At 33.5% G+C, this 12,269-nt stretch overlaps 2 protein-coding genes across 2 annotated transcripts; one reads left to right on the forward strand and one right to left on the reverse strand.

The window, feature by feature from the left end:
- Positions 1-354: 354 nt before the first annotated feature.
- Positions 355-3,880, reverse strand: LOC140818318 (nucleosome assembly protein 1;2). The gene is made up of 12 exons (XM_073178246.1): positions 3,719-3,880; positions 3,578-3,621; positions 3,332-3,427; positions 2,776-2,868; positions 2,612-2,696; positions 2,471-2,532; positions 2,181-2,365; positions 1,893-2,070; positions 1,770-1,813; positions 977-1,175; positions 847-864; positions 355-761 (listed from the first exon to the last, which is right to left on the reverse strand). The coding sequence occupies exons 1-12, from the start codon at positions 3,765-3,767 to the stop codon at positions 693-695; spliced, it is 1,122 nt and encodes a 373-aa protein (XP_073034347.1). The 5' UTR covers positions 3,768-3,880; the 3' UTR covers positions 355-692.
- Positions 3,881-9,880: 6,000 nt separating this feature from the next.
- On the forward strand, positions 9,881-11,510 carry LOC140818776 (heat stress transcription factor A-7a-like). The gene is made up of 3 exons (XM_073178821.1): positions 9,881-10,438; positions 10,554-11,287; positions 11,441-11,510. Exons 1-2 carry the CDS (start codon positions 10,040-10,042, stop codon positions 11,274-11,276), a joined length of 1,122 nt encoding a protein of 373 aa, XP_073034922.1. The 5' UTR covers positions 9,881-10,039; the 3' UTR covers positions 11,277-11,287; positions 11,441-11,510.
- Positions 11,511-12,269: the final 759 nt, after the last annotated feature.

Genomic DNA, 12,269 nt, shown 5'->3' on the forward strand with positions numbered 1-12,269 from the left:
GAGCTTACCGACCACCACACATATGCGAGGTTCACCAATTCATATGCGAGGTCCATCAATTTCTTTAAAATCAACTACCCAAATCCTATAAAACACTGCCCCCACAAATAGCATCGACACTACCACCCACGAGATCATAATATGCTTTATCCATTCTACCGTGTGTTTACCGAAATCATATGTTCGAAGTTGTTCGTTGTTTTAAAAAAAGAAAGAAATAAACAACAATAAAGGGGTGAGTTATTTTAAAATTTTAAAACAACTTAATGGTGAAACTTGTGAAAAAGTTTTTTAAAGAAAAATATTTAAACTGCGCATTTCATCTAATTTTTTTCTTTATTTAGTTCAGATTGATTTTGAAAGACAAACAATGTAATCATTGAAATTCAAAAAGAACCCTCAACCATCATTAATACAAAATTATATGAGCACTATGCTTGTCTCCATGCAACAAGCAGTTGGCAAGCAACAAGACAACTCCACTACTTGAACATTACCTCACAGAACAATAAACCGAAAAAAAAGCGAATAAAAAAGAAATGATCTTCAGCTGATCCGAAGAAAAATGAGGAATAGACTCTCGAGGCTGCTCGCGAGGGCGTAAATCTATGGTGAGTTGTAACAACCTCTGGCATGATTGAACACAAACAAAGCCACAAGAATATGGAATTCTGATAGACACAATTCAACAGCTACTGCTGCTTGCATTCGGGAGGCCTCTCACCTTGCTGTGCATTGATAGCAGGCGGCCTTCCGCTCTTCTGTAAGTTATCAGATAAACGAAATATCAGGATTTATTTGCAACACATTAAAAAGAAAAAAAAATTGAGAAGTAAAGAATCACACCTTGCGTGATGCTGGTGACTGTAAATTGGAAACAAATAGAACAAAAGGATCAATCAGTCAAATACTAGGTTTTGAAGGGAATAAATTTTACCAAATGACACTTAGATTACAAGAAGAAATGTTATATGACCTTCTTCCGGGTCTTCTTTTCATCTTCTTCCTCTTCTTCGTCTTCTTCATCGTCATCTTCTTCGTCTTCTTCGTCTTCATCATCTTCGTCTTCGTCAAGATCATCGTCTTCTTCCTCGATATCATCATACTCGTCCTGAGCAGCCTCGCCAGTGAACCATGATACTGCATGAGGAATAATTTTGTCTCTAATAGTTGACCTACACAAAATCACTCCACATTTTAAAGAGAGACTTATTTTAAAGGAGATACAAATAATAATTTAACGAGACAAGTCACAAGTGTGCCTAAAGAATGATAATCAAAAGAAACAAGGCAGGAACAACGTGATATGGCTACAGATATAAAATAGGAACCCAAAATTTCTATTTTCACATCAAAATTAAAAAGCTTCCCCCTCGATATGAAATTCAGGCGTTAAAAACACTGTACACTTATCCAGAGGAACAAGGAAGAATAAGAGGGAATGGCATTAAATATCTCTTAGAAGGTTCCCCTTTCATCGATCTATATGCTTTAAAAACATTGAGTTTCGTTAAAAGAATTAGATAATGAAATTTACATATTTTAATGAAAATTTATTTACCTGTAAAACTTAATAGAAGTTCTAATCACAAAATTAGCTAAAATAAAGACAGCGATGCCCCGATCTTAAACCATCAGAGTTCCAACCACAAAACAATTTCCTACAGTAGTTATTTAATTCAACATTTTTCTGATCTACACATAGAGAGCTCAGCTTACTAAAAGGAACCCAGTGAAAAAGATGCAAATGGATACCCATGTAAACTCACCCAATGTCATAATCTTGTTCCATCAAATTTTGGAGTTCTTCAGCCTGTTGAAAGCACACAGAATATTAAAGAAATAAATTCACTCGATAAGCAATCTCCGGAAATAAATCACCTAATTCTTACAGCATCTTCATCGATGTCTTCATCCTCCTCAGGGACTTGTGGTGGACTAAAGAAGTTGAAGAAACTTTCACACTGTTCAGTTTTAGTAATTGGCTTGGCATTTTTGGACCCTTTCTTAGGCTTCTTTTTCAGAATCTTTTGTGTCAAACATTTTCCAGGATACCATTCTATCTCCGTCCTACAAAGTATCATAATTTTTAAAAAAATATTGAATAGGACTTTCAGTAACTGTTTCAAACATCCCTGTAGGACAGGACTGCACATCGGTGATGGAACAGAAATGATTACCCGATTGCTTTCTCCAAAATAGGTTCATCTTCATCAATCATGTGATAAGTCTTAGTTAGAAGAGAGTTCTTGAAGAATGGATTAGTATCAAAATAAAATTCAAGCTTGAACCCTTTGGGATTATCCACTCTGGACCACTTTATATCTTTGAGAAATTTTAGGGCTCCTTCATCACGCTCGGATATCTGTCACCAACATCAACACAAATAACAAAATTAGAAAAAGACAAAAAGTTGAGTAAAAACTGCCTAAAAATACAGAGAGAACGGTAATTTTCTGAAACAACTAACCTCCTCAGAAAGCACTTCATTATTCTTCATTGCAATCAGCCAGAAATCAGGAACTCCTTTTTCTGGATTATTTGTAAAAGTTTTCAGCAAGATAAAGGATTCCCTCTTTAATATGAAATTCTAAATTGACATCAAACAGACCTTCGCCCTCATTGTCCACATGTTTTATTGGCTCTGCATCGGTTGTAGCACCTCCAACTTCAACACCATTCACAATTTCGTATCTCTGCAAACATCTAACATTAGTCATAATGAAATCAATAAAACAAAAATAAATGCACTCTGAAATGCACAATTGCTCACACCTTGACATAGAGTGGCTGATACAGCTTTTGATATTTAGCTTCAAGTGCTGCTCTTTCCTCAGAAAATTTTGCCTCTAAATCATCATGTTGAGCCTGAAAACAAAAAGAAAGGGTTTTAACAGCCACATCAGTAAGAAGACCGAATAAACTAAGATACTTTAGCGCATATCGATAACATAGACAGTGAGAATCATATTATTGAATCACAAATTTCAAATATTTGATCGTATCTCAAATTTGACCAATCCATGGAAGAACAAAGTTTGTGAAGGGGAAAAGAATAGCCGCATAGACTTACATTCAATAGCTAACATAAACAGCTTCATATCAATGAGTTCCAGTCTTAGAAAAGTATATAGCATAAATAAGGACTGGCATTAACACATCTACGAAGTGAAACTAACATTCGAATAGATTAATCTAATACGGACATAATTCTAATATAGTTTAACTAAACACTCTTCTTCCCTAAAAATCAACTTTTTTAACATGAAACTGCAGCAAAAAAAATTCGATCTCAGGCTAACATAAAATGCAACTGCAGACAGGGGCAAACCTGAATTTCCTTTAGCACGTCCACACGTTTCTTGACAGCGGGGGAAAGATTCTCAAGAACATCCGAGTGCTTACCAGCAAGATCCTGAAGTTTGTTCTGCAAATTTAAAATAATAATAATAACAGCATTGCACAGTCCAACATTTACATATAAACCCACAAACTTGAACCGGGAGAAGAAAATATGAAAAAGGGTCAAGAATTTGAGCGGCCAAAGTTAAAAAAAACAAGTGAAAGAAACAGTAACCTTGAGAACATTAACAAGGTCATCCCTGCCCTCCGCATTCAAAGCTACAAACACAAGAAAGCATCCAATTCATTAAAACCAAACGAAACGCGCAACCAATCAACACAAAACCGAAATTAGGGTTCCACTGAGGTGAATTACCGGCATCGAGATCGGAGACGTTGAAGGCATCCTTCTTGTTGTTGCTCATTTTCTACCAAAAACCCTAAATCAGAGAAAGTAAAACCACGGAGATAGGGTTACAGAGGAGGGAGCGTTGGAGGGAAGGAGAATGGTGATAACACACTCGGAAAACAAACAAATAAATAAAAACCTAGCACGTATGTTATTTATATGTGCAAGCTAAGGCCGTGTTTGGATCTTTTCTATTCTCCGATATATTGGGCTTTAATTTATCCGAGTTTTATGGGCTTTTTGCGATTATTTGTCTACAGAATAAACATGTGTGTGTGTGTGTGATGTATATACATATTGTTTTTCTGCAAATTTATTCTAGGACATTTTTCGAGAACTACTATGAGTGGAATTTCTGTTTCAACTCATATATTTGATTTAAATTGGAACAACTTTGTATATCTATGTGTTTAAAGTATGGAATTTCGAAATCTGTATATATATGAAGCACTGAAAAAATATGAACTAATTGTAGAAGTATATATTATGAATATACCTGATTCTAATTATTTTTTATTCATATCTTACCTATGAGACGATTAAAATATAAGACTTATATCAATTGACTATTAAACATGGCAATGGGGTAGGGTGAGGTGAGTTGGGGATATCTTCCCTATCCACGCCTTCATCCTCGTGTTTCTGATCGAATATTCCTCATTTAATATCCGCAGGAGTTAAGTTGCCTTCGAGCCCCATACCCAGTTCTATCATATTGGCCTAAAAATCTCATTCTGATTTCGTAGACATTAAATCTTCACTCTAGTTCTTATCGCCTCTTCAAATAATCTAGAAACGAGAACGAAGTAAGCCGAATTTGTCATCATCATCCCTGACCTGACATGAATTGAATCTTTATCATCATCACCTCTGCAATAATGAATGAATCATAAAAAAAAAAGTCCTCAATCACTTAAAAATATTGATACAATCATCCAATTATATATATAAATACTAATAACAATACAATTTTTTTGTAATTCATAGTTTTAATAAACAAAATATGAAACCACATAATTATCATGAATCATAAACAAGATTTAAACGTTATGAATTTGAGTTTTTTTTTTCTTTTTGTTAATTATTAGGAAAATCAAGTGTTACTAATAGTAGTAATGATATTATTATTGGACATATCGTGAAGGTTCGAGGAGAATAAACTAAGCGGCCCCCTCAGTGTCGAAATCCTAGATCCGCCCCTGTTCGAGGATGAAATAATATTCTCATATATGTCCCCGATTTTCTTCGTGGATCTGAAAAATCTGCAAACATGTCTCATTTCAGGTTTTCTTCGTGAGAAAAACTGTCATTCCCACAAGTGATCACTTGCCAAAACACAACTCTCTTAAAAAAATGAAGAAAAAATGAAAAAGAATAACAAACCAAATTTATGGAGTTGGTGAAAGAAATTCGTTGGATGTTGTTATTGTAGCTTTAGTTTTTATTTCATTGTGTTTGTGTGACATGTAGTAATTTCTGTTATTCCTTTAAAGTTGGAAAGGCAACAGTTTATAAATTCAACTATCAAAAATTACATATCATAATATTTAAATAAAACCGAAAAATTCATTTGGAAATTTAGATAGTTGGATTTTTATTACTTGTATAATTTATTCAATATGCCTCATAAACACATATTTTGTACTTATATTCATTCATATCATAACAATTTTTATTAATAATTGGATTACCAGGTATCTAATCTTAGCGAGGTATAATCCGGTATTTTCTCTTCTACCCGATAGGAAATATATGAGCCAACAAAATCCAACGACACCCACTTTTCAATGGTGAAGTTAAGACAGTAGTTCAGTGTAGACAACAATATATTATTAAAAATATCAAAGACAGGTATGGCTAGACCCAAGACTGACCCTACAAAGAAAACTTTGACCCATTACCCGTCTCACCCGTTAAATATTTTTCGAACCCGCTCCACTTCAAATAAGAAACGGGGCTAGTTAGACCCGTGAGACCCGAATTTTTTTAAAATAAAAATATTAATTTTCTTCTCACATGACTGAATTATAAAAAAACAAGCCTTTAAATTCAACACAATATAAAACTAATTTATGTCTTTGACCATACTAAATAATGACAAACAAAGTGTCTTCATGACATAATGAATTGCATTAAAAAAAAAGTTACTAACTCTCCAAAAAAATCTTGTCATCTCCAAAAATAGGTCATAACAAAACTTAAACATATCAATATAAAATCAGCGAGTAAACAATATTTCAGTTACACACTATTCAGGATCATCTTTCTCTTCATCAAGAATGCTGAGACAAGTTGGAACACTACTTGAAGAATTATCTACAAAATTAAAGAAAGAAAATATACTGAAAAAATAAAACTGTAAAAAAATGTAATTTAAAGAGAAAAAGTACAATAACAAAATTAAAATAAAAGTACAATAACAAAATAAAAGTGTTATTTACTTACCTTCCACTTCAACCGCAACCATCTTCACGAGCACGTCAATACCTCCAAAGTCGATATTAGATATACCTGAAGTCCCAACAATCCCTGAACTACCACTATTTCCCAATAACGTTGTTGCACTGGATTGGTAATCAACCAACAAATCACAACCCAATAATCTTGTTGCCCTGAATTGGTAATCAATCAATAAATCACAACAATTCTATTGAGCTTCGTCAACTTTAGATTGTGATTTTTGACCATAAATTAGGGGAAAATAAAATTCAACAAGCTTTCATCTTATATCTAAGATCCGATATAGCGGCAACCCCCATAACAATATGACAATTAATCCCAATATTCATCATTTTTTTTCAAACATCTTTTGTGTCATACCTTCAATAATTGGATTTTGACTCTTCAACCACTCATCTAACTTTAATTTGATATCAAAAATATTTGGAAAGTAAAAATAGTTGTGAGGTAAAATGTTCCATAAAACATCGTTAGTCACCTGACAAAAAGTTTTTAGTTTCTCACATATATCAATTGCATTCACCTCATCCTCATCAGTTGGCACATTTCTGTAATATCTCTCTCGGTATTTAACCAAGCAGATTCTAATATCAAATAAGTTGAATTACAACGAGTTTTACAATCAAGAGATAAATTTTTACTACATTTAATGTGCCACTGACGAGAAACATCCTCAAAATTTCTATTCTAGCATGTGGAACAGTCCAAAATATAACACTATCATGTATTCTTTCAACTTGCACCACTAATTACATATATACCATCTTTCACAATCAAGTTTAGAATATGAGCACATGAACGCATTGTAAAGTACTTTTTCATTCAATAGTAAATCTCGATTCGAAAGCTTGTCCACGAGAAGATGAATCATAGAATAATTGGTGGTGCAATTATCCAATGTGATTGTTGACAATTTACGATCAATATTTCACTCTATAAATGATTCAACCAATAGACCAAACAACACATCGGACATATGTGGAGCGGAAATATACAAAACTACAATAAATAAATAATAAAAGTACATAATTTTTTCTTTCTAAAAATATTAATGATTCTCAATAAAAGTAATACTCTTAGCATAAAAATTAATACTTTTTAATGGATTATCCAAATAAAGATTCGGCTCACTAAAATACTACCCGTGAGACCGTCTCACACAAGTTTTTGCCTTATAATTATACATGCAATATTAATATATTGTTCAGAATTGTTTATCTATCCATCTATGAGTGATCAAATTTTTTTATAAACTACCTGAACCGAATTACACCGCGTCGTTTTTTCTAATGTCTTATAAAAATCATGATTAAAAAAAATTACTCATAAACTGTACCATCTACATGATTCGGTTATTTTTTTTGTCAAGAATCGTCCTATCTAAACCTCTTGTCATAATATTTGGCCTATGATTATAATAATTTGTAAATAACAAACTCTATTAAAGAAATCATCATCCACTGTATCTCAACTCTTTTCCAAATTATTACTCATACAAAGTTTCTTAATATATTTGGCTAAGAGTATTATTTTTTATTGATAATATCAGTAGGGTTGATCCGTCTCACAGATAAAGATTCGTGAGACCGTATCACAAAAGACCTATTCGATTTGTTAATAATACAAAATATAAAGTATTTATTTGAATGAATGATAGGGAAATGATTTTGTATACAGAATATTATTTATTTTTAGAATTCGGTCTCAAATTCGGGGAGATATTGGGATAATTGATGGATTGCACGAGAGGAGGAAAAAAAAATCCTTCCTATTCCTATTATTTAAAATATTTTTTTATCGTTTGTAAGATGGTCTCGCGGATTAATTTCACGATACATATATTCTATTTGTATCACTCATCAAAAAATATTATTTTTATATTATAATATGAGAAGAGTAAACTAGTCTTACCAACAAATATGCGTAAGAGCATCTCACTTATTAAAAAATTTTTATTATATATCTACTTTATGTATGTGATTACTTTGTATGTATTCCTCGTGTAATGCACGTAAGAACAAAACGTCTGTTTTTTTATTAAAGATGTTGAATTCAACAAAACAAAAAACCCCTACCAAGTATTTTGAAATAAATCGAAATATAAATTTGTGGTTTGTAAATTTAGAAGGTTTGGGAGACATTATCTCAAAATAATGAAAAAATTGAATAATCAAAGATGAATTGTCAAGAAGAACGAATATCATATTAGGACAGTTTCAAATTCACTCCGATCCCGACCAGATCAACGTGTTATTTCTTAAAAAGTTATGAGATTTATTGACGCTATATAATTGTAACTTGTAAGAACAAAACCAAACAACTGGATAAGTACTTCCACTCCACCAAAATTTATTTAGCAATTTTACTGGCTCGAAAACATAACAAGCAGCCGAGCACGTTTACCTACCGCTCAAGAACACAAGTATATTATTGCTTCACCAAAAAAAAAAAAGAACACTAGTATCTTATATATGTATACACACATACAAATACATGTAATCTCATAATATTTTGGGAAATTATATTTTTAGAGAGTTGTAATTTTTTAATTTAGTATTTTCCTTCTGAGTGTTGACGTGACATCGAACATGTCAACAATATCTAACACTAGCTCAAAAAATTCCGGTGATTGATCATCATCATCATCATTTTGTGACGTCATTTCATCATTTATCGATGTCACGTCAACACTCTGATAAAAAAACATAAAGTTGAAAAAAATACAAATTAATAGATTAATTAAGAACATGTAACTAGACAAAAAATTAAGAACATACAAGTTATATGACTTGATTGATATATAAAAAAGACAGCTACCAATTCCACATAAAATAAATTTAAAGATATTTAATTGAATCGTGTGAGATTATTCAACAATTTGTTGATCTCGTTTAATAGATTTATTGGTTGCTACTTTGTTGATTTAGTGTGATAAATTAGAATTGACTCCTCCCATTTCTTTTCAGACGGACCAATCATTATCTGAAAAAAGCTCATATCTCTAGTATTCTTTTATCTCTAATATTCTTTAATATGAACAACAAATACTTTAGATATCTATATGACCATCGATTTGAAACAATTCATTCTTATATATTAGGAGTAGTTGAAAACAAAGAATTTTTTGATATTCTTTTTTCTAATCAAACAATCACTAGTATATCTAATGTGATTTTTAGTTTAAAAAAAAAAAAACACACACACACACACTATTAAGTCATGACAAAAACTTGTGTGAGATGGTCTCATGAGTCGTATTTGTGAGACAGATCTTTTATTTGAATAATTCATGAAAAATTATTATTTTTATGTTAAAATATTATTTTTTATTACGAATATATATTGGGTTGATCCGTCTCCTGACCCACTTTTAAGTCATAACGTTGAAAATCTGTTACGAGAATTTAAAAAGTCCAAATGGTCTAATCAGAATGTGAGGCGTCAAACCGTGACTCAGCACAAGCGTAGTGATACAAATGGCAATAGCTAAGCAGCACAAGGGGGCCGTACACACCTCCATGCATCTTTGGACAATTTTCCAGACAGCGCACCACTCTTCGCATTAAATTAGATCGGATTAGGTTGCTTTTATCAAAAACAAAATGAAATCTTGGGTACTGATGAATTCTTTATTATAAGTTATCTCTCCCTTCTTCGTATTCTCACCACCTGTATAGCGATTTGTCCACTACTGTGCACCTATGCTCCTTTTTTTATTGAGCACTCCTCCCTTCTCCCGACGCGTGTTTTTGGATTTTTGCTGAGGCATCGGTGTTGGGTAGACAATAAAGATAAAGTCTTGTGGTGCCTCGGGATGAGCAAACACATATGATCTCTGTAGTAGCTGGAGATATTAATCAAGAAATGGTGGGAAATGGTGGGGATGGAGCTCTGATCGGTGTGAAGGAAGAACCCTTCGTGTTTCTTGATGAAACTGAGTTTTCTGGAGGTGGGTATAACGTCAAGAATGGAGGTGAGGATGAATGGGGGGAGGAGTCGGAGCATCTCCCCAAGCCGTTAGAAGGGCTGAGAGAGATCGGGCCGCCGCCGTTTCTGAAGAAGACGTTTGAGATGGTGGATGATCCTCAGACGGACTCGATAATATCGTGGAGTGGTGCGGGGAATAGCTTCGTTGTGTGGGATTCGCACACTTTCGCCACCGATTTGCTCCCTAAGCATTTCAAGCACAACAATTTCTCCAGCTTCGTTCGCCAACTCAATACCTATGTAAGAATTTATAACAGTTCTACTACTGTCTCGTATTTCTTGAATTTTCTTGTCGTTCAAGTGGAGACGTGAATTGGGTGGCTTACGGAGCTCTTGATTTGGGTACTGTTTACAGAGATTCAGGAAGATTGATTCGGACAGATGGGAATTTGCAAACGAAGGCTTTCAGAGAAGCAAGAAACATATGCTGAAACACATCAAAAGGAGGAAGCAAAGTCCCCAAATCATGCGGCCACATGAAGCAGCAGCACATCCTTGGCAGTACCCCACAAGTCATGGAGTGGATTCAGAGCTTTACAAGATCGGAGCTGAACAGAACGCACTGAGACAAGAAATCATGAAGCTAAGGCAGCAACAAGAGTGCTCGCAGCGCTACATAGCCGCCATGGAAGAGCGTCTTCACGCCTCCGAAATGCAGCAAAAACATATGATCATTTTCATGCTCAAGTCCTTGAAGGATCCCATGTATTTACTGGATTGTGTAGACAGGATTAACAGGAAAAGGGCACTAAACAGCGGAGTGATCTTGAAGAGGAGGAGGCTGTCCGAAAACTCGGGATCCATTGATATCGAGGACAAGAAGTTCCAAGTTCAGGAAGAGTTGAGTACCATCCAATCCGAAATTCAGACATTGTTCTCTCCCGCTGAATCAAGGAGCCCTGTACAGGAACAAAAGGCCGAATCATCCTCTGAAACGAACAGCTCCGACAATTTCATATTGTGGGAGAAACTTATGGAAGATGACATGATCTACGAGGAGGAAGAAGGCCCGGAAAAGCAACAATCCGATGATGTACGTAGAATAGGAGAATTTACCGCATTGGGATTTGCATATTAGCCTGTTCCAAGGTATGGAGTTTACTCGAGGTTAAAAATGCAGTCTTTTGGAAGAAAAAAAGAAAAGAAGTGTTATATATAAATATTGTATTGAAGTAAATTATTAGTTTTCTTAGCTTGTTAGGTAGGGAACTAGGATTTATAAATGAAAATGGCATTTTGCAGAGTCTGCCATTGATGCCATTGTACATATATATTTCTCAATCAAGAAATAAGACTCCTCCCCTTTCTCTGCTGGAGCGGCCTTCTCTTTGAATCCCGTGTAAGCTGGTCAATTCTGCTCCCAGGGCAGCTTCTTGTTCCATCGTTCAGTGGTCCTTTATCAAGAAATAAGACTCCTCGTGGAAACTTTAAATATGCTTTAAGTGGCCATTGGTGGTGAGCAAGGGAAAGATGCGATTGATGTATACATCACAGCACATGGAACTTTTTTCAGTAAATTTTTTATTAAATTATTATTATTAGGGTTTTTTAAATAATTATTATAAATTAAAAACAAATTTAAACATGTCTCCTTTCTGTCATTGTTTTTTCTGAAACAAATTAATAAAAAGTTTGAGATCTTGTCATGGTTATAGCAGTCATAATTGAAAATGAGTGTTTTGAAAAAGAAATAAAAACAAAAGTTCAAAATTAAATGACAAGTATACACTTGGTCAACGATCGGTTTCAAATAATTTTATAAAATGATTTGTTGAATTTGAACTGTCAGGTTCTGAGAAGAGTTTGAAAAATGAAAACAAAATGGAAAAACATCATAAGTTGAGCTGATTATGTATTAATTATTAGTTGTTAAAATTTTTTCTGGAACAACAAATTTAGTTGGATCATATAAAATTATATTGAGCAGTTTAATTATACTTAGCGATAAAATATATATTCAATATAAGCAACAACTAACAAGATGTCTAGATAAAATCAGTCAAGTAAACACTAAACATGATAAAGTACTCAAGTAAAAACCCAATTTATTAATGTTCAGAGATAAATGTTA

This window comes from Primulina eburnea, chromosome 17, assembly GCF_022965805.1.
Source record: "Primulina eburnea isolate SZY01 chromosome 17, ASM2296580v1, whole genome shotgun sequence".
Classification (NCBI taxonomy): domain Eukaryota; kingdom Viridiplantae; phylum Streptophyta; class Magnoliopsida; order Lamiales; family Gesneriaceae; genus Primulina; species Primulina eburnea.